The sequence below is a fragment of the Haemaphysalis longicornis genome, unplaced genomic scaffold, assembly GCF_048455015.1.
Source record: "Haemaphysalis longicornis isolate Haplotype H1 unplaced genomic scaffold, Haemaphysalis longicornis Haplotype H1 scaffold_5, whole genome shotgun sequence".
Classification (NCBI taxonomy): Eukaryota; Metazoa; Arthropoda; class Arachnida; order Ixodida; family Ixodidae; genus Haemaphysalis; species Haemaphysalis longicornis.
In genome coordinates, this window is record NW_027526385.1 from 107,291,790 (window position 1) to 107,313,186 (window position 21,397).

The 21,397-nt window shown below is 48.4% G+C and overlaps 1 protein-coding gene and 1 non-coding gene across 2 annotated transcripts in view; one reads left to right on the forward strand and one right to left on the reverse strand.

Moving 5' to 3' along the window:
* LOC144139847 (uncharacterized) overlaps window positions 1–20,891 on the reverse strand; it is a 99,283-nt gene extending 78,392 nt beyond the window's left edge. The window contains exon 1 of the mRNA XM_077672093.1: window positions 19,902–20,891. Coding sequence (XP_077528219.1) covers window positions 19,902–20,891 — 990 coding nt within the window. The remainder of the gene's footprint in view (window positions 1–19,901) is intronic.
* Window positions 11,400–11,471, forward strand: Trnat-cgu (transfer RNA threonine (anticodon CGU)). Its single transcript has one exon. It is a non-coding gene; the product is annotated as a tRNA-Thr (tRNA).
* Window positions 20,892–21,397: the final 506 nt, after the last annotated feature.

Here is a 21,397-nt window from a genome sequence, read left to right on the forward strand (position 1 = left end):
AGCCCGATAAATCCCCCAAGTGCCTTTAGGGCGGTCGATTTCGGGAACTACGCGATGGCGCGAAGCTTGTTCCGGTCAGTATGAACGCCGTCCCTGGAAACGACATGACCCAGGATGGTCAGTTTGCACGCACGAAAGTGACATTTATTTAAATTGCGCTATACAGCCGTTGCAAAGCACGTGAAAACATCTCTAGGCGAACCAGGTGCGTCTCAAAATCGGGAGCGAAAACGACTACTTCGTACAAGTAGCCGCGGCACCTCTTTTATTTGAGGCCGCGCAAAAGACTTTCCGCCATTCTTCCGAACGTGGCTGCGGCATTGCATAGACCGAACGGCATAACATTAAATTCGTAGAGGCCATCAGGGGTGACAAATGCCATAGTGCGCGATCAGCCTCCTCTATTAGGACCTGCCACTGCCCGGATCGTAAGTCGAGGGATGAGAATACTTCGGCTCCCTGCAAACAAACAAAGCGCATCATCAATGCGAGGTAGGGGTTATGCGTTTTTGCGGGTAATGGCGTTAAAGCGTCGCTTATCTAGGCAGAACCTAATAGAGCCGTATTTCTTTCCAACAAGCACCACAGGCGAAGCCCAGGGACTGTTTGAAGGATGAAAGACACCTCGCTGATGCATTGCCCTCCCGTTGTCTTCAATGGTTTGGCGCTCAGTCGGTGGCACACGATATGGGCACTGCCGAAGCGAGGTATGCGAACCAGTGCAATGGAGTGGGTGACAACAGTAGTGTGACCCAGTGAGCTTTGCGCGTGATCAAACAACGAAAAAAAAACTTACCAAGCAATTCAGCAAGTCGGGTTCGTTGGGGTGCGTCCTGTTCTTCGTCAATGCACTGGCGGAACGGAGCAGATGGTTTTGTTCTGCTATGCGCAAACTAACGCTCAGTCCGTCAAAGGGAAGAGCGTGCAAATGGTCAGGTACGTGGATGAGTAGCCGGGCATCCACGATCCCGATAAAACTAAGTGTTTCTCAGTTAAAAGAACAACATCAAGTTGCCGTAGGATTTGTGGTTAAATCGGTGCTTGCGCAATCACGAGTAGTTGAAATGGCACAAGGTGAAGGAAGAAATTTCCGATGGAGCAAAATGGCTAAAAGCGTAAAGAAAACAGTTGCGTCTAGAACAGAGGTGCAACACAAAGGAACGAGCAAGAAGGAGCCAGGCGGAACGTCAGTGTCTTGAGCAATTAGCAGCTTGGCAGTGGGGGCATCTTCGGAATCCTCTAAGACAGGAGTGGAAAATTCAACTTCAGCACGAGTACAGTCAATAACATCTTTGCGGCGAGAAATAAAAGCCCAACCCAGGATGTCGTCATGCTAGCAAGATGGCAGGACGATGAACTCACTGATGTTTGAGATGTTCTTGATGGCGACTCGCACAGTGCAGGCAGCAAGCGGCCTGATGGGTTGCGAATTGGCGGATCGTAATTAAAGTCCAGAAAGTGGGGCCATCACTTTTCGTAGAGAACTGCAGAGACAGGCATAAATAACAGAAACAGCGGCTCCTGTATCCATTGCTCAATGGTAGCGGTACCTTCCATGACCACGTCAATAACAGTTTTTGGCCAAACGTGAGGGGTTGTGCTGTTCGACGGTGACGCAGCTCTTGCTTCAGGAACTGCGGCTGTTAGTTTTCCTCCAAGTCAGTGGTCGTGCGGCGACGGATGGCAGAAATCGAGAGGCGTCGTGGTGAGGACGAACGGCGGCTGGTTAACCGCACCTGTTGAGAAGACTCGGTGGGGAAATTATGGGAAGCCTGAGGTGCAACATACAACGGGCCGAGTGGGCTAGCGTTAAAAGGTGCTTGAAGAATTTTAGCAGGTGGCAGCAAACAACGATGACAGTAGCGGGTGGCATGTACGGGTGTCCGACACGCGAAACAGATGGGCCGATTGTCCGGTGTGCGGTACACATTCGCAACGTAAGGACTGGCCATAGGGGTTGGAACTGGTCGTTATGGTACGTGACTCGGCGGAATGCGCACCGCAGGGTCGAAAGACACGGCTGGTTGCGGAGCTGCGGCCTTGAAGAATGGAGCAGGCGGTGGTGGCGCCCTGGCTGTCGCTCCCGCGTAAGTGAGAGGGAAGAGAGGCGTAGGGGAAGCGACTGGTGCGGTGTGTTAGGCTGGTGGTAAAACGTTAGATACGTGTTCCCGTATTATATTCCGCAGTGTAGGCGCCAGTGGAGAAAGTGTCTCTGCGGTGCAGGAGAGCAGGGACACTTGGCAGGCCACCTTTTCTCGGATATAATCTTTGATGCGGGAAAACAGATCGCAATTTTCCTCATATGTTGCCGCCACGCTCGCCACGGTCTCCCGGCGAGAACAGGCGCGTCGAGTGACAGCTCGTTACTTGCGTAGATCGTCAAACCTCTGACACAAGCTGACGACATCCGTAACAGTTTAGGGTTCTCTGGCCAAGAGCATCTGGAAAGTGTCGTCGTCAACGCCTTTTACAATTTGCCGGACCTTTTCAGCTTTCGCCATGGAGGGGTACATGCGTTTGCACAGGTCATTGACATCTTCGATATACCTGGTGAAAGTGTCTCCAGCATGCTGTCCGCGTACACGTAAGCGCTGTTCTGCAAGAACTTTTTGTACAGAAGGGCGGCCGAAAATTCAAATGAAGTGAGTATGGACCTTAGACCACGACCGGAAATCGAATTGATTATTGTTGTACCACGTTTCCGCGACTTGGGTTAGACAGAAGGCGACGTTGGTGAGCCTCGAAGTGTCGTCCCACCTATTATACGCACTCGCACGTTCGAAGCAAGCAAGCCAGTCCTCGGCGTTACCGTCATCTCTACCGCTAAAATTGGCCGGGTTCCCGCAGGCGCATGGAGCTCGGAATATCACGGGCAGACTGGTTTCTCTGGACATTGAAAGTAGCGTCCAGGTGCGAAGCTCTAGAGCAAGGTCGCAACTCCTGAATTCCACCCTTTGTCAAGAAGAGAGCCGACGCGCAGGTAGCTGGTTGATATAGTTTATTCGTACGAGCGAAGACGCTGGAAACGCAGTTCCGAGCGTTGAGAAAACCAAGTTCGTTTCTGGCGCTTGTACATCTCGGTGTTCATCGTCTTCCCTGACACCTCTTTGGCGCATACTCCCGTGTGTGGTTTGGGCTTGATACTTCATGGTCTATGGTAGTGAGGCGCATACCTCAATGGCTTGATTGGCTGTCGCGTTTCTTCATTACCCCCGCAAATATATATATATATATATATATATATATATATATATATATATATATAGCAGAACAGAGAGATACGGGACGAGGGACTCGGTAAAGATACATATCAAGGTTGCAGTCGTCATTGCCAGTGCTATTCGGCTTTTTTCGAAATATTTTAATAGGGCCGAATGACGTGTGCTTGTCACGTTTCTTTGATTCATTGATAAATAAGCGAAAATATAAGTCGAGAAAAAATCCGCCGCTCCCGGAAAAACGGCGGATTTTTTCTCGACTTATATTTTCGCTTATTTATCAATGAATCAAAGAAACGTGACAAGCACACGTCATTCGGCCCTATTAAAATATTTCGAAAAAAGCCGAATAGCACTGGCAATGACGACTGCAACCTTGATATGTATCTTTACCGAGTCCCTCGTCCCGTATCTCTCTGTTCTGCTACATGCATTACGAGGCACTGGCTCCAGCAGTTCGGATATGCCAATTGCTAACCCCGACCTCCGACCACGTTCTATGTGGCGGCCGCTGGGAAAGAAGACGTTCTACGTCTCGCGCGGTAGTCGAGGGGCGGCGCTAGTTGACCGGCCTCAGAGCTCTTGTAAATAGAAACCCCCGCTTTAAAGTCGAGAGAGAAGCCGCTGTGGGGATAGCGTAATGGCGAACGCACCGCACCGGTTATGCGGAGATGTGGGTTCGTGTCCCGCTCCCGGAAAAACGGCGGATTTTTTCTCGACTTATATTTTCGCTTATTTATCAATGAATCAAAGAAACGTGACAAGCACACGTCATTCGGCCCTATTAAAATATTTCGAAAAAAGCCGAATAGCACTGGCAATGACGACTGCAACCTTGATATATATATATATATATATATATATATATATATATATATATATATATATATATATATAGTGAATCAGAATAGGAAATGAGGGGCTCGTTGTAAATAAGACAGAAATAAGAATTGGCAGTCAAGAAGACCTCGGAAAGCAAAGGGGAGGATGTAGTAGCTCAAGATAAAGAATTTGGAAAATAAGAAAGTGGAGAAAAAATGCCCTCCAGGTGGGATCCAAACCCACGACCTCCACAATACTGGTCTGGTGCGATAACCACTACGCTACCGGCGGGGCTACTTTAGCCTCCACTTTCTGGGGTATTTATCTTCAGGTGTTTTTGTTTCCTGCACTTGGGGGTGGTAGCCAGCGCCACTCGGACTACCCCGATTTTGTTTCCTGCACTTGGGGGTGGTAGCCAGCGCCACTCGGACTACTCGGGGTAGTCCGAGTGGCGCTGGCTACCACCCCCAAGTGCAAGAAACAAAAACACCTGAAGATAAATACCCCAGAATGTGGAGGCTAAAGTAGCCCCGCCGGTAGCGTAGTGGTTATCGCACCAGACCGGTATTCTGGAGGTCGTGGGTTCGGATCCCACCTGGCGGGCATTTTTTCTCCACTTTCTTATTTTCCAAATTCTTTATCTTGGGCTATTACATCCTTCCCTTTGCTTTCGGAGGAGGTCTTCTTGACTGCCAATTCTTATTTCGTTCTTATATATATATATATATATATATATATATATAGTATAGAAAACTTTGAACAAGGTAAAATCACGATTGTTGCCAACGTTTCAGCAAAGAGACTTGCTTTCGCCAGGGCGATCTCTCGTCTGGCTGGCACACTTAATATAAGGGTAGGTCCCCAAGTGAGAGGGGAGAACAAAAGAAGGAAGCGAAATTGAGCAAGCGGATGGGTTTGGGAGTATGTCGGGGGAGATATTGAGGGGCAAAGAAGGTTGCATAGTTCGAGCCGCGAAGTAGGTCACAGGGAAGTCAGCCGGGGGCTGATATTCGGGGAATTTTTGGAGATAAAGGATGAGAGGGTGTTTGTTGACCCGCCGCGGGGCATACCGAAAGGTTTTCAGAACCGCTGGAAGAAGACCAGGCGGTGAGAATGGCCGGGGTCCTTATCAGAACCTATCTGCAAGCCTCCGGTCAAAAGGGAAGGTAGAGAAGGGAGGAAATAACTAGGTTTAGGAAAAAACAAAAAAAAGAGAAAAAACAGGGTGGGAAACCACACAAACCCACACACAAAAGAAAAACCAAAAGCAATTACCCGGCAACTGAAATGGTACATGTCACCCAGGGCAACATTCCTGGAACAGGCCTATCCTGAAACTCAAAAATGAAAAGATAAAGTTATAGTGACGTACGGGGCACAAGACCACGCGGAGTAAAAAAAGAGAGATAAATAAAATAATAAAATGGAATTCCAAAAGCAAAGGTTGGAAGAATGCGGGTGAGTTGCCGTGGGCGACACGTGCTATTTCAGCTGTCGGGTTATTGCTTTTTATTTTGTGGGTGGGTTTGTGTGGTTTCTCTCCAGGTTTCCCAGGCAGCACAGGACTGTTCGGCCTAAAACAGGCCGGCGTACTTTGGCCGGTGATTTTCTGTCCGGCCGTTTTCCGGCAGCCATGTTCGGCCCGTGTCCAAATGTGGGCCTTTTGGCCGTATACGGCCGTACTCCCATGGCTGTCCAACGGCCAGTGTCCGTCGGCCAGTCGACCGGCTTGCGTTCATACGGCCAGATTCCAGCCGTAGCACTCCGGCCATTCCAAAGCCACCCGTGTACGCCCGAAGTACGGCCGCCGGAGTACAGCAGAAATGCGGTCGTCGGACTCCAGCCGGACTAAAGCTGCCGTATATACGGCCGTTATGCGGGCATTCGAGTTCAGCCACAGTACGTTAACTGTACTGAGGCCGGTCACTGCATGTCGCGCAAGCAGATGACTCATTCGCGCAGTGCAGCAGCAGCACAAACCCAGCATTTTGGGTCCAATGCAGCCACATCAAAATGAGCTGGCGCGCAACCACCAGCCGTCAAGTTTTCAGCGCAGCCTTGCTTAATTACCAGCCTCAGTTGACAGCACAATTCATTTATTAAACAGTGCTCACAAATTGTCGTTCCTTTAATTGCTGTGCCTCTTTTACTGCCGAACACAGAAAATATTTGGCTCTTTGTAGAGCTTGAATAGATGTATTGTCCAGGTCCTGATATCCTCTGTGGGGCGGCTTACCTGCAATAAACGGAAAAAGAGGAGGGGGGGGGGTGGCGGAGGGCGCATACTTTACTGGGTTGAATTTCAGAGAGATAAAGTGCGCCGTTTTTAGCCAATTTCTTTTAGGGCAATATTCCGGAACACTTTCATGCTATGACTACATAAACTATTTTTATAACAGTTTCTTGACCAATTTCGATGTATATAAAACCGGCGTGAATGCCTTTACGAAGAGTTTTGGCTCTCAACAAAACACTCAGGAGCATTTAATATAACTCCTTCACAAAAAAGTGTGTCCAGCTTTTGCCCATTTTTCTTGCAAAGACATTTTCTACTCGATCAACTTTTCTGATCTTGCGCAAGGCTGATCCTAAGAAGGAGCGAACAGGAACTTTTATTATCAATCTATTTTAATGTTGTTTCATGAGTTACGTCCAAACCACTTAATAGTCCAAAAGAACTTAATTTTCTTCTAATGTCATGGCTACGTTCAAAAAATTCTAGACGCGTTGCGAATGACGCCCTGCTTCAGGTGGCTGCAGTTGTATCCCTCTGTGTTCACGCAAGGAAAGGCGTAAAATTAGAGTTACATAATTTGTTTCAAACCAATAACATAGCAATGGTAGCATGCATACAGGAAACCTTGCATACTGCAACAAATAGGGCAATAAATATTTTACTGGCAAAGGTTGAATGCCTAGGGTTCTCACCCCGTCGGAGGCAAACGTGTGCCTCTGGAAGTTTATTTATTTATTTATTTATTTATTTGATGCCTGCTTGCCTTTGTATGCATTAAAAAAGGGAGATACATAACACTAAGCAGTAAATATGAGACAAAATAACAAAATAATTCTACAAAGCGCGCTGAAAATCGTCAATATAAACAGTTAATGCAATCATACGTGGAAGATAATTACACTGCAGTATTGATGTAAAACAAAATTAATCGCGCAAGGCGTCACCTTTAAAGGAAAGTTAATAATTTGCTCTAAGCTAGCGGTCCCACTTTGCGATATGTAGAATGGCGCTTGGACATACTTCTCCCCTTCTACTCCAGTTTTCGAATGACAGATATTACGAAAAAAGTTCACCTGTGGTTTCATCTGTGATCTTTCACGTCCTGCCATTTAACTTTACTTTTACTTTCTCTCATGCTAAGTTGAGCGTGCCAATTACCTAATACGAATCGCACTAACATATTCTGTATGTTTTTGAGCGTATCAACCTGCTCTTTGGTGTAGGGATCCACGAAAACACATGCGTACTCCAAGATTGAGCGCACATGAGTGAAATACGGTGGTTCTTTTCAGTTAGATGGAGGTTCACTGAAATTTCGTCTCAGAAAGCGAAAAACATATGCAGCCGCAACTTTTATGGTGTGAACCTGCCTATTTAACCTCTAACCACTCCCTAAATAAACTGCTAGGTATTTATATTCCTCGGCCGTTGTTACAGCAGCATAATTTACGGTATACGTATTCAATTGGAACGAGGGTTTTCTTGTAAAGGTGCCGTTAACACACTGTTTAACATCCAAAAACTTTTCTGAATCAGCACACTAGGATGTTATTAAATTCGAATAAAGCTGCAGGTATACGGAATCACGTTCATTCGCTATGGTCCGGTAAACTACACGGTACTTTTGAACAAAGCTATAGGGCCAATAGTAATAACAATGCAAAAACCGATTCATTCAGTTCATAGGATGAAATGTACTACGCAGAAGGTGAGATGGAACACCTCATTTGCTTTTTTGCAGTACAAGAATATACAGCCAACCACTTTAAGCTTATCTATTGCAAGAGCGAAATCGTGCGTGAACTCAACAATCTGCGTTGAGCAAGAAAATCCTGACAAAATCCGTGTTTGCTAGGATGCTGGCGATTATGTTTAACCAAATGAGTCATATCCCAAGAGTAGCTAAGCTCACCTTCAAACATCGGAAGTCAATTAACAGCTAGGCTTCGTCAGTGACAAGGCTCTGTTGTTATCGCAAATTTAAAATAATTTTTTTTCTAAATAGGCAGTCGTAAAAACCCATGAAGTAACATAATGCAGGGCATGAAGTTGATCCTACCAATGCACGAGCGAGTCTCTTCTACGTTTATCACCAACAACATAGTGCAACATTGCTTGTCGCAATTTAATTGTAAGCAGAATAGCTTGCGCTTTTTCTCGCACTTGCCTTTCTTTGGTGGGGAGTCCTTGACATGGTAGCGGTTTAGCTCCTGCGTGGTGGCCGCTTGCTCGACGCCCTTGAAGGCCAGTTATTTTGGTGAACCATCTCCATGTCGGATCGGACATCTCTGCCGGGTCGATGTTTCCAATGCTCTCCATTTCTTGAGGGGGCGAATACCCTCGAGCTGATGCGTCGACGAAGCCGGCGGCCGAGGCGTTGTAGCGGCGATGACTGGCGAGGCTTAGCTCACCCGTCGGTGTGGCACAGTCTTCTTGTGGCAATAAATGACATTTCGATGGCCTAAAAGGTTCCTTGCTAATGTCCAGTGAGTCCTTGCACCTTGCCCGTTCACCGAGAACACTCATTACTGTTTGACAAACAATGTTCGTTCATTTAAAACGTAGAAACACGGAGGGAATGAAAAACGCGTCCCCGTCGTTCGGCTCCCAACGGCTTTTTCTCCCCCCAGGAAAAAAAACGGTCGGTCTCCTTCCAAACACGTCTGTGCATGAATTCTCGGCGCCCAGGCACGTGCCGTTGTTCGGCTGTATGCCGTTTGCCGAAAAAATGACGTATAACCAGATACCTCACATAGGCCGGTCTCCTCTTGAACACCGGTTGCCAAATATTCTGTGGCCATTCGCTTGCCGTAATTCAGCCGAGGACAGCTAATCGAATGAAAAACATATATTCTAGGGCCGTACGTCGGCCGGTATCCTTCATAACACTGGTTGCCCGAAGAAAACGAATATTCTACCGCCGGACGCGCAGTTCACCGTTGAAACAACAAATGCACGGCAGCCGCGCTCCGGCCGGTCTCCTTTCGAACACCAACTGCCGCAAGAATACGCATATTCTGTGGTCGGTCGCTTGCCGTGCTTCGGCCGATTACCGCTTCCCGAAGAAAAAACGGATGCCCTAAGGCCGTACTTCGGCCGTTCTCTTTCTCAACATCGGCAGCCGTAAGAGAACTGAATATCTGGCAGCCGGTTAGCTGCCGTTGTGCGTCCGCACACGGGCGGACGGAAAAATACCGAAGCGCTGGTTGCCGAATGTTGGCCGTTCAACGCATGATCAGTGGCTGCCAGAACCTGGATGCTGGCCGGAAATGCCAGAAAGCGGCCATAGACGGGCCGGTCTTGGGGCACGCTTTCTGTGGCGCCTGGGTTCTTTTTCTCTTTTTTTCCTGTTTTTTTCTTTTTCCTTGAACTGGTTATTTTCCCCCTTCTCTAACTTATCTTGTGACCTGAGGCTTGCAGATAGTTTCTGATAAGGACCCTACTATCACCGCCTGGTCTGCTTCCGGCCGTTCTGAGACACTTTCGGTACGCCCCGCGGCAGGTCAACGAACACCCTCTCATCTTTTCTCTCACAAAATTCCCCAAATGACTCTCCCCCCCCCCCCCGGATGACTTCCCTGTGACCTACTCCGCGGCTCAAACTATACAACCTTCTTTGCCCCTGAATATCTCCCCCGACATACTCCTAAACCAATCTGCTTTCTCATTTCCACTTCCTTCTTTCCTTCTCTTCTCTCGCCTGGGGACCTACCCATATATAAAGCGTGCCAGCCAGGCGAGAGACTGCCCTGACGAAAGCAAGTCTTTTTGCTTAAACGTTGGCAACAATCGTGGCTTTACCTTGTTCAAATTTTCTTCATGTTTTTCTTCACGCCACTCGGAGGTGGTAAAGTTGGGTGTAGCCGTTGACAGCATGCATTTGAGTTAACGAAGTCGTGTGTTCATAGCACGGGTGCCACTTTCGCCTGGCAAGTTACCAGACTAAAACAGGCAGCATTCCCGGAGCATGTGCTTGTTTCTGCGGCTAACAAAGTTTTCTCAAAATTAAAATCTCCGAAAGGTCAAGGCGGGCAAAGGAAAAACTGCAGCATTTTGCGTTTATCCCGTATATGCAAGCAATTTCGCATAGGGTGAGAAAGATGGCTGGCAGGGTCAACGTGGACGTGTTTTTTTCAGCAAAAAATAGGATGGAAAAGGTTTTTCCCGCGATCGACAGGAAGTTAGACAACAAGAAAAGAGGGTCTTCCCCGAAAAGAGCTGTGGTGTGAAACACCAGTCACAGTTTGTTGAATGAAAACCAAAGTTGTGTACTGCATCCCCTTCTCGTGTGATAAAGGAGGCACCACACCCCTGTGCCTCCTTTGGCGTTGTAGACTGCTGCCCTATCTTTGTGTATTTCCTCAACGAGCCCCTCATTTCCTTACTATATTATTCTGCGAAAAAGCTTAGCGAGGGTCTCGGTTCTGGCAGTCTTGATGCCTAGGTAGCATAAGAGGGCTTCCCGCCAGTTACCCGCTCATGACAGGCTGTAGACGCTCGAGTCACGCCCCGGGGGTTGAAAAGAAGGTCCCCTTCTCCCCGTGTAGTCAGAGTGGCGCTGGCTACCACCCTCAAGCGTCAGATACACTTCTAGTAAATATAAATAGCCTAGAAAGTGAACGAGAACACAGTCGCCCAGATAGCCGAATTGGTAAGGCATTCGACATGTAATCAAAATGCGTGGGTTTGGTCCCCACTCTAGGCGCGTGTTTTTCTTTCTTTCTTTCTTCTGTATATTAAAAAAATAAAAAAAATGTTTACTTCATTAACCGTAGTGAAAAAGAAAAGAGCCTAACCACACCCCTATGCCCCCTTTGGCGTTGTAGACTGCTGCCCTATCTTTGTGTATTTCCTCAACGAGCCCCTCATTTCCTTACTATATTATTCTGCCAAAGCCTAGCGAGGGTCTTGGTTCTGGCAGCCTTGATGCCTAGGTAGCATAAGAGGGCTTCCCGCCAGTAACCCGCTCATGACAGGCTGTAGACGTTCGAGTCACGCCCCGGGGGTTGAAAAGAAGGTCCCCTTCTCCCCGTGTAGTCAGAGTGGCGCTGGCCACCACCCTCAAGCGTCAGATACACTTCTAGTAAATATAAATAGCCCAGAAAGTGAAGGAGAACACAGTCGCCCAGATAGCCGAATTGGTAAGGCATTGGACACGTAATCGAAAGGCGTGGGTTCGGTCCCCACTCTGGGCGCGTGTTTTTCTTTCTTTCTTTCTTCTGTTTAAATAAAAAAATGTTTACTTGATTAACCGTAGTGAAAAAGAAAAAGAGCCTAACCACACCCCTATGCCTCCTTTGGCGTTGTAGACTGCTGACCTGTCTTTCTGTATTTCCTCAACGAGCCCCTCATTTCCTTACTATATATATATATATATATATATATATATATATATATATATATATATATATATATATATATATATATATATATATATATATATATATATATACATACACTTATATATATATATATATACACTTGAAGCCACTATATTAAGCTTTTTTCTGCATAAACCTCAGGTGTACCTCTGCTACATAGACGACACCCTCATAATTTGGGAACACGGTCGCGCGACTCTAGAAACGTTTATAAGTCATCTCAATTCTTCGCATCCGACTATTAAATTCTCCTGCCAGTATTCTGAAATAGAAGTGAACTTCCTAGATACTACCGTCATTTTAGACAACGGTAAACCTAAAACCACGCTTTTTAGAAAACCAACTGACAGGCAGCAGTACCTCGACTATAAAAGCCATCACCCGAGACACTGCAATCAAGGGATCTTTGTAGGACAAGCAACCAGGCTTAGAAGAGTATGCAGTGATAACAATGACTACATAGAGCACCTAGATGAACTCAAGTCCATCCTTATTAACAATAACCACCCCAAAAGATCGCTCGATCAGGCGTAACAACGTGCATCTAATCTTAAAAGGGATGACGTGCTCAACAAACAGCGACAAAACGAAAGCGCCAGGCCACCTGCCCAAATAACTAAATTTTCAGACGCCCTTCCAAACGTAAACAATATACTGCGCAAGTACTACCCCATTTTAGCCAGTAACGACCGACTTACAAAGACTTCCCCGGAAGCCCCAAGGGTTACCAACCGGAGAAACAGGAATCTAAAAGACATTTTAGTGCATGCTAAAACCGGGCCTTCAAATCAACCAGTCATCGCCAGCTGCTCCCGCCCCAGATGCAAGACGTGCAGGCACCTGCATACCGACTGCATTGTAAAAAGCACAGCCAGTAATTATGCCAACAAGATTAATTCAAGTTTTACGTGCACTTCATCCATAATTGGTATATGTTGGAATGCTCAATGTGCAACAAACAGTATATAGGCGAAACGAGTCAACCTATGAGCCTACGTCTTAATGGTCACCAGGAAGATACTCTTAGCAAATCCTCCATAGCTGTAGCGGAGTATTTCAACCAACCAGGCCACAATTTTTATGACCTTAAGTTGTATATACTTCAGTCAAACTTCAGGTCTCCTAGGGACAGGAAATACCGAGAATCCTATTTAATTCTCAAAGTCAACTCCACGGAACCTACTTGAATTAATGCGTCTAGGGGCAACTTGAAATCCTTGCGATATTCACTGGGAATACAGAAATAGTCACTGTCTTGCATATACCTTATGCAAAGACTATTACCCTACCCTCTGGTCTTTACCTGGTCACCTAATTTCTTTTTTTTCATTCCTTAGCTTCTAGCTTATTACTCGCCCGCATCCCTCCAACCTTTGCTTTTAGAATTACATTTTATTTACTTTATTTCTCTCTTTGTTTTACACCGCGTGGTCTTGTGCCCCATACGTCACTTTAACTTTATCCATGGCCTCCGCGATCGGCTGCCGGCGGCGCGCCGTTGCTCCGGCCGTCCCAATCACTTGGAGAGAGCGTAATTCCGAAGAGGCCGTTTCGCCGTTTTCCGCCGCACCGCGACGCGCGGAGCCGATGGTTGAAACGAAAGCAGGGTATGCTGCAACGCTTCTCGAAATGGCGTTTTGTCAACTTTCGCTCTTCGTATCGCAATAAAAAGAAAGCATAGCTGATGTTATGGATGCAAAGCAACTCCTAGAACCTGATAATAATGAATTTATTTTACGTGCGATTGCACCTATGCGACTTCTTTAACAGGTGCCGCATGACGCCTTCGACACACGGACAATATTCCCTACTACCAATGGAAAATTTCTGGTGCATAAATAACCTTCGGTTCGCTAAAAGGTGATTATTTTTCAGGTATTTCTTATCCAGGCTTACGTACTTTATATAATCTGCATGCATTCAGTAGAGCGCGGGGCGCGATCGCGTCATACGCACGACGGATGGCTGCGCTCTTATCTGGCCTTCGAATTAATGGCTGTTGCGTGGAAGCACCCGTCATATTTTTAGGATTAACACGTTTAAAGAGTATTACGTTGAGCGATAGCCTCAAAGATGTGGCAATCTGTTATACACATGTGAGTTAAGCAAGTTACAGTTTCAATTTCAGTCGCAACATATAAAACAACTTGAAGTCAGATGCACCCCGATTTTATTGTATTCTTAAACGTATTTCCGTGACCACAGGCAAGCCCAGTTTTCCCTATTTTGGACCCAAGACTAAAGACATTTAAATTTTAAATTGCTAATTTCGAAGCCCATCCATGTGCAAATCAATGATGACAGGTTTCATGTTTGCTTTGGACATGTACACACTGCAGCTGTTTTCAGAGGACCGTTCTTTCACAGGAAAATATGCGAGACTTGTCCGTATGAAAAAAAAAGGTGGCGACTACAGTGTTTGCAAAATCATTTTAGTGTGACTGCGCACAACCTGCATAAAACTCCTCGTAAGATTTTCTGCGCTTTGGGGGGCAACCGAATGCTTGTAATGCTGCTTTCTTTAGATAGTGGCAGTGTGTTTTTCGTTTAGAGAAAACTGCATAAAGAAGGAATAACAACATCGTAAACGGCAGCTAATTGTTAGCTGAGTTGAATGCCGAAAAAAGCGAATATAATGTGAAGTATTGTAAATTAAAAAAGGCATGTGTGTAAGAATATAATCAATAGGCTGCATAACAGGTGTTCCTTGGACGAGGTATCAAGCAAAAATATATAAATGTTCAACTTTTAAAAATAACTGGCAAAATCAAACACGGCGGCAATATAAAAATGCAACCACTGCGCTCGATTGTTGTCCATAACCGACCCTATGCGGAAATAAAAATATAACTGCTGTTCCAACAAGCAAGCACCCGATAATTCTGTAGCCGAGAAGTTTTCGCACCCAAATATCCGCGCACCTGAATGTCCGCACGGAAATGTCCTGCACCGATCAAGCGCAGCGCGATTAACTTTTCAGTGCTGTTTCTCGAAGCTTCTGAGACAAGCGGACTTCATGATCCGGTAGTTCGGTTTGTCAGCTCAACAAAAATAAAGCTGCAACACAGTTACGCGAATTCCGGCCGTGAAAACACGCAGCAACTCAGGCCCCACAAAGCCGGCCAGGGGAGTCGGTGCAAGCTGGCGAACCATCGGCTAACACTGCCACCTCGCGGCGCGTTGCGGAGTTAGCCAAATTATACGTTTTTGCTGGGGGACGCGCCGAATGGGACGGCCGGAGCAACGGCGCGCCGCCGGCAGCCGATCGCGGAGGCCGTGCTTTATCTTTTCGTTTTTGAGTTTCAGGACAGGCCTGTTCCAGGAATGTTGCCGTGGATGACACGTGCCATTTCAGTTGCCAGGTCATTGCTTTTTCTTTTGTGTGTGGGTTTGTGTGGCTTCCCTCCCTGTTTCCTTTTTCTCTTTTTTTCTCTTGACCTATTTATTTCCCCCCCCCCCCCTTCTCTACTTTTTCTTTTGACCTGAGGTTTGCACATAGTTTCTGATAAGGACCCCAGTCTCACCGCCTGGTCTGCTTCCGGCAATTCTGAGAACCTTTCCGTATGCTCCACGGCGGGTCAACAAACACCCTCTCATCCTTTCTCTCCAAAAATTCCCCGAATATCAACCCCCGGCTGACTTTCCTGTGACCTATTTCGCGGCTCAAACTATACAAACTTCTTTGCCCCTCAATATCTCCCCCGACATACTCCCAAACCAATCCGCTTGCTCAATTTCGCTTCCTTCTTTTGTTCACCCCCCTCACCTGGGGACCTACCCCTATATAAAGCGTGCCAGCCAGGCGAGAGATTGCGCTGACGAAAGCAAGCCTCTTTGCTGAAACGTTGGCAACAATCGTGCTTTTACCTTGTTCAAAGTTATCTTTTCTTGTGTTCTCTACCATCTTCAAAAGTTCAACTGCTCCCTACACACACACACACACACACACACATATATATATATATATAAATATATATATATATATATATATATATATATATATATATATATATATATATATAAGACAGAAGTAAGGGTTGGCAGTCAAGAAAACCTCGGAAAGCAAAGGGGAGGTTGTGGTGGGTCATAGAAAGAGATAAAGAATTTTTTGAGTCGAAAAGAAAGTGGTGAAAAAATGCCCGCCGGGTGGGATCCGAACCCACGATATATATATATATATATATATATATATATATATATATATATATATATATATATATATATATTGTAAGATGGGTTTATTTGCGAAGGCAAGGCAGCAGGACGCTCAGCGAAGGCAGTCCGAAGCAAGCGGGGCTGACGGCTGGCTCTCACGCGCTCTTCTCGCGGTCCAGGCTGATGATGATCCCTGTCCGGTTCACTGGTTCTTCATCTTCCTTAAAGCTGTATTACCATGGCCAATCTCCTTGAAAGGGTAGGAGATACTTGTATCTCTTCCGCACTACAATCATCCCCCCGCGGCGAAGGGAGCCACCCTGGCGACTTAGGGGCACGCTACGACAACAGGATCGTAATAACGCTTGAGGCGTTGCACGTGGACTGTCTCGCGGCCTCGGCGACGAAGGTCTGAGGACGGGGTTAGCGGCTCCACGACGTAATTAACAGGTGACGCGCGTTCGACAACGCGGTATGGGACGTGGTACTTGGATAGCAGCTTGCTGGAGAGACCGGGAGTAGTAGTCGGTATCCAAAGCCATACCATGGAGCCGGGAGAAAAAGTCGCTTCTGGGCGGTCACCATCACGACGATGTTTTTGGTGCGACTGGTCTTCAGAAGTTAAATCGCGGGCAATCTGGCGGCATTCTTCGGCGTAGCTGCAGAGTCGAGAAATGGGGGTGTGCTCAGAAACATCAGGTCGATAGGGGAGAATGGTGTCGAGAGTGCAGGATGGTTCACGACCGTAAAGAAGGAAAAAAGGGGAGAATCCGGTGGTAGACTGCATCGCGGTGTTATAGGCATACGTCACAAAGGGAAGAATCGTGTCCCAGTTGGAGTGGTCGGAAGAGATGTACTTCGCGAGCATATCGCCAAGAGTGCGGTTAAACCTCTCCGTCATCCCATTCGTCTGCGGGTGGTAGGCAGTAGTGGTGCGGTGAGTCACGTTGCATTTTTCCAGGAGAGCTGCTATCACTTCCGACAAGAAGACACGCAATCTATCACTTAGAAGTTCACGTGGTGCTCCGTGACGGAGGATAAAACGCTGTAGAAGGAAAGTAGCAACTTCGCTCGCCGTGGCAGCCGGTAGCGCAGCGGTCTCAGCGTAGCGCGTAAGGTGGTCGATAGCAACCACGACCCAACGGTTTCCGGCAGAAGTAGCTGGCAGCGGCCCGTATAAGTCAATACCGACCCGATCGAAAGGTCGCGCTGGACAGGGTAAAGGCTGCAATGGACCGGTTTGTTGCTGAGGCGGAGACTTGCGACGCTGGCAGTCTTCGCATGCCCGAATAAACTTCATCACGAAGGTGTACATGCCTCTCCAAAAATAGCGCTGTCGCAGTCGTTCGTACGTCTTCAGCACGCCTGCATGGGCACAATGCACATCCGCATGGAAGCTTTCACAAATGGCAGTCCGCAGGTGACGAGGGATCACGAGCAACCATTTGCGTCCTTCTGGGCGATAATTGCGGCGATAGAGCAGTCCATCACGGATGGCGAAGTGCGCAGCCTGACGTCGCAGCGCTCGGGGAGCGGTACACAGCGTAGGATTAGAAAGGAGGTCGCAGAGTGAGGATATCCAGGGATCCTTCCGCTGTTGCCCCGCCACGTCCTCAAATGGTTGGAATGTCGGGGTAGAGTCAATGGCCATGAGCTCTGCCGTATCCGCGCCCAGAGGTGAACGAGAGAGTGCGTCCGCATCATTGTGTTTTCGACCAGACCGATATATCACGCGGATGTCATATTCCTGGAGGCGGAGAGCCCAGCGGGCAAGGCGACCAGAGGGATCCTTTTGTGATGACAGCCAGCAAAGGGCGTGATGGTCTGTCACGACATCGAAGGCACGGCCGTAAAGGTAGGGGCGGAATTTGGCAATAGCCCACACGATGGCCAAACACTCTTTCTCCGTGACGGAGTAATTGGATTCGGCTTTTGTAAGCGTACGGCTCGCATAGGCAACAACGTACTCGTCAAATCCTGGCTTCCTTTGGGCAAGTACAGCTCCCAACCCGACGCCACTGGCGTCAGTATGGATCTCAGTGGGCGCACGAGGATCGAAGTGGCGCAGTATAGGGGGTGAAGTGAGCAACCGACGTAACGTCAAAAAGGCTGCCTCGCATGCAGGAGACCAGGTGGACAAGTCATGGCTTCCGCCGAGGAGCTTGGTCAGAGGTGCCATAACCGATGCAAAATTTGGAACGAATCGCCGGAAATAAGAACAAAGGCCAATGAAACTGCGCAGGGCTTTTAGAGTGGTCGGTTTCGGGAAGTCGGCCACAGCTTGTAGCTTAGCAGGGTCAGGGAGAACACCGTCCTTTGAGACCACATGACCTAGAATTGTCAGTTTTCGGGCCGCGAAATGGCACTTCTTTAAGTTTAGCTGTAGACCAGCATCCGTTAGGCAATGCAAAACTTGCTCTAGACGAGTAAGATGGGTGTCGAAATCGGGGGAAAATATAACGATATCATCCAAGTAACATAAACAAGTTTTCCACTTGAGGCCACGCAAAATGTCGTCCATCATGCGCTCAAAAGTGGCGGGCGCATTACACAACCCGAACGGCATTACGTTAAATTCGTATAATCCGTCGGGGGTCACAAAGGCGGTTTTTTCACGGTCATCGTCTGCCATCGGCACCTGCCAATAACCGGAGCGTAGGTCCAGCGATGAAAAGAACTCAGCTCCTTGCAGATAGTCTAAGGCATCGTCGATCCGGGGCAGAGGGTAAACGTCTTTCCGAGTGATCTTGTTAAGTCGGCGGTAATCCACACAAAATCGGATAGATCCATCCTTCTTCGTAACAAGCACGACTGGAGAAGCCCAAGGGCTATTAGATGGTCGAATTACGCCACGCTGGAGCATCTCATCAACGTGGCTATCGATGACGGAACGTTCTTTGGCCGAAACGCGATACGGTCGCTGGCGCAAAGGACGATGAGAGCCAGTGTCGATTCGATGAGAGACGGTTGATGTGCGACCCAAAGAAGTCTTCTGACAGTCAAAGGTAGATTGAAAACGCTGAAGAAGGGTCAGAAGCTGGTCGCGCTGAACAGGGTCGAGACTGTCGTCTATGGCAGTAACGAAGGCAGCAGTGTCAAAAGGTAGAGGTCGGCTCATTGAATTGATCGACAGAGGGGCTAACACATCCGGGAAGTCGACGAGGTGGCTATCAACAGCTTCCACACGCCCAAGGGACTCACCACGAAGCACAGTTAATGGGGAAGGAGATGCATTGCAGACAGCCATAGTGCCTGCCCCATTCTCGATAGTAAGGACGGCATAGGGGAGAGAGGTACCTTTGCGGTGGGAAAAAAGATTAGAGGGCGTGAACACGACTGTTGCCTCGGAAATTGTGTCACAGGTCACTGGTATCAGAACAGCAGAAGCTGGCGGAATCGTGCAATCGTTGGCGGCGCAAAGCTTAGAAGAAAGTGGAATACTGTCCTTTTCGGAGTCAAACAGGGGAAGTAAAGCAAGCTCGGCACGGGCACAGTCAATAATGGCGCTATGACGTGACAAGAAGTCCCACCCTAAGATGATGCGATGGGAACAAGAGGGCAGGACGAGGAACTCGATGATGTAGAGCTCATTTTGTACTAAAATCCGGGCGGTGCAAACTGCGATGGGCTCGACGTGGTGCGCTGTGGTAGTACGGAGATGACAACCGGAAATTGGCGTCCTCACTTTTTTTAATTGGCGGCAAATCTCTTCGTCCATAACTGATACAGCAGCTCCTGTGTCAACTAAGGCGCAAGTAGGGATTCCTTCCAAGTCTACTTCAATCGTGTTCGCAGGGGACAGACAAGGACTTCGGTATTTCGACGGCGCCGCAGTTCTTGCCTCCGGAACTGCGGCGATTAGTTTTCCTCCGGGGCAGTCGGACGACGCCGCATCGGCGAGATGGAACGGCGTCGAGGAGAGACGGACCGACGGGCACCAGAAGAGAGTTCGTCACGAGAAGGCGGAGAATAGGGCGGCTCAGCATGGGCGTCGTTGTAAGGGCGGTAAGGAACATACGCGTTATCAGCGTAGGCTGGCCGTCGGTAGGCGTCTCCTGGCGGGGCAATCCCACGGCGGCAATAACGTGCGACGTGGCCAGGAATTCGACAAGAGAAACATATTGGCCGGTTATCAGGCGTTCGCCAGGGGTTGGTGTGGAGCGGCGACGGGCGAACCTGAGTAAGATGTGGCGGTGGCTGTGGGCGGCGTCGAGGCACATAAGCGTGAGCCGGGGTCCGTGCCGCAACTTCAGCGTAGCAAAGTGGCGGTGCAACAGGCAAGGGCTCGGGAGCAGCTGAAATGGCGTCAGCGACTTGCTCCCGAATTATTTGATGGAGTGGCGACGACTGGGCAGGATCTTGTGTCGGCGACGACTGCTGCGGTAAACAAGGCAAGAGAGAGATCTGCCGGGCGACCTCCTCACGAATCAGCTCTTTGATGCGCCGCAGCAGGGACGGGTTTCCGTCGACTTCCAGCGCACAGAGTGGGTCGTCACGCTGCGACAGTCGGCGACGAGTCAAGGTGCGCTGCCTGCGCAACTCTTCGTAACTTTGGCACAGGCTGACGACTTCGCTTACGTTTTGGGGATTTTTCGCAAGCAGCATCTGGAACGCGTCCTCGTCGATGCCTTTAAGGATGTGCTTGACGGTGTCTTGCTCAGGCATCGATGGATTCGCGCGTCGGCAGAGATCTACCACATCCTCAATGTAACAGGTAAAGGTCTCACCGGCCTGTTGAGCCCGCTCTCTTAAGCGCTGCTCCGCGAGAAGCTTGCGCACAGCTGGGCGGCCGAATACACGAGTAATGTTCGTCGTAAATGCGGTCCACGTTGACCTATCAGCTGGGTGGTTCAGAAACCATTGTTCAGCCACGCCCCTCAAGGAGAAACCCGCGTTACTGAGCTTCGTGACCTCGTCCCACCGATTGTAAGCGCTTACTCGCTCAAAAGAAGAAAGCCAGTCCTCGACGTCCTGGTCGTCGGCGCCACTGAACTGCGGCGGGTCACGCTGGCGGATCGCGCCGGAGCAGATGACAGCCGGCGGGGAAGGTGGCGCGGTGTGTTGGGCATCACCAGGCATGGTTGAGTCAGTGCGAGATGGTAGGGTACGACTGCGGAGCTCCAGTCTCGAGGGTAGACGGGATGAGCTGAGGCGGAGAACCCGCACACTCCACCAAACTGTAAGATGGGTTTATTTGCGAAGGCAAGGCAGCAGGACGCTCAGCGAAGGCAGTCCGAAGCAAGCGGGGCTGACGGCTGGCTCTCACGCGCTCTTCTCGCGGTCCAGGCTGATGATGATCCCTGTCCGGTTCACTGGTTCTTCATCTTCCTTAAAGCTGTATTACCATGGCCAATATCCTTGAAAGGGTAGGAGATACTTGTATCTCTTCCGCACTACAATATATATATATATATATATATAAGGTTAGTAGAGACAGAGACAAACGAGAAGAAAGATGTAGAAAATAAAAATAAGTTTACTGACGTTTCAGGGAGAGGACTCCCTTTTTTTAGAGTACTCTGAAAAAAGGGAGTCCTCTCCCTGAAACGTCAGTAAACTTATTTTTATTTTCTACGTCTTTCTCG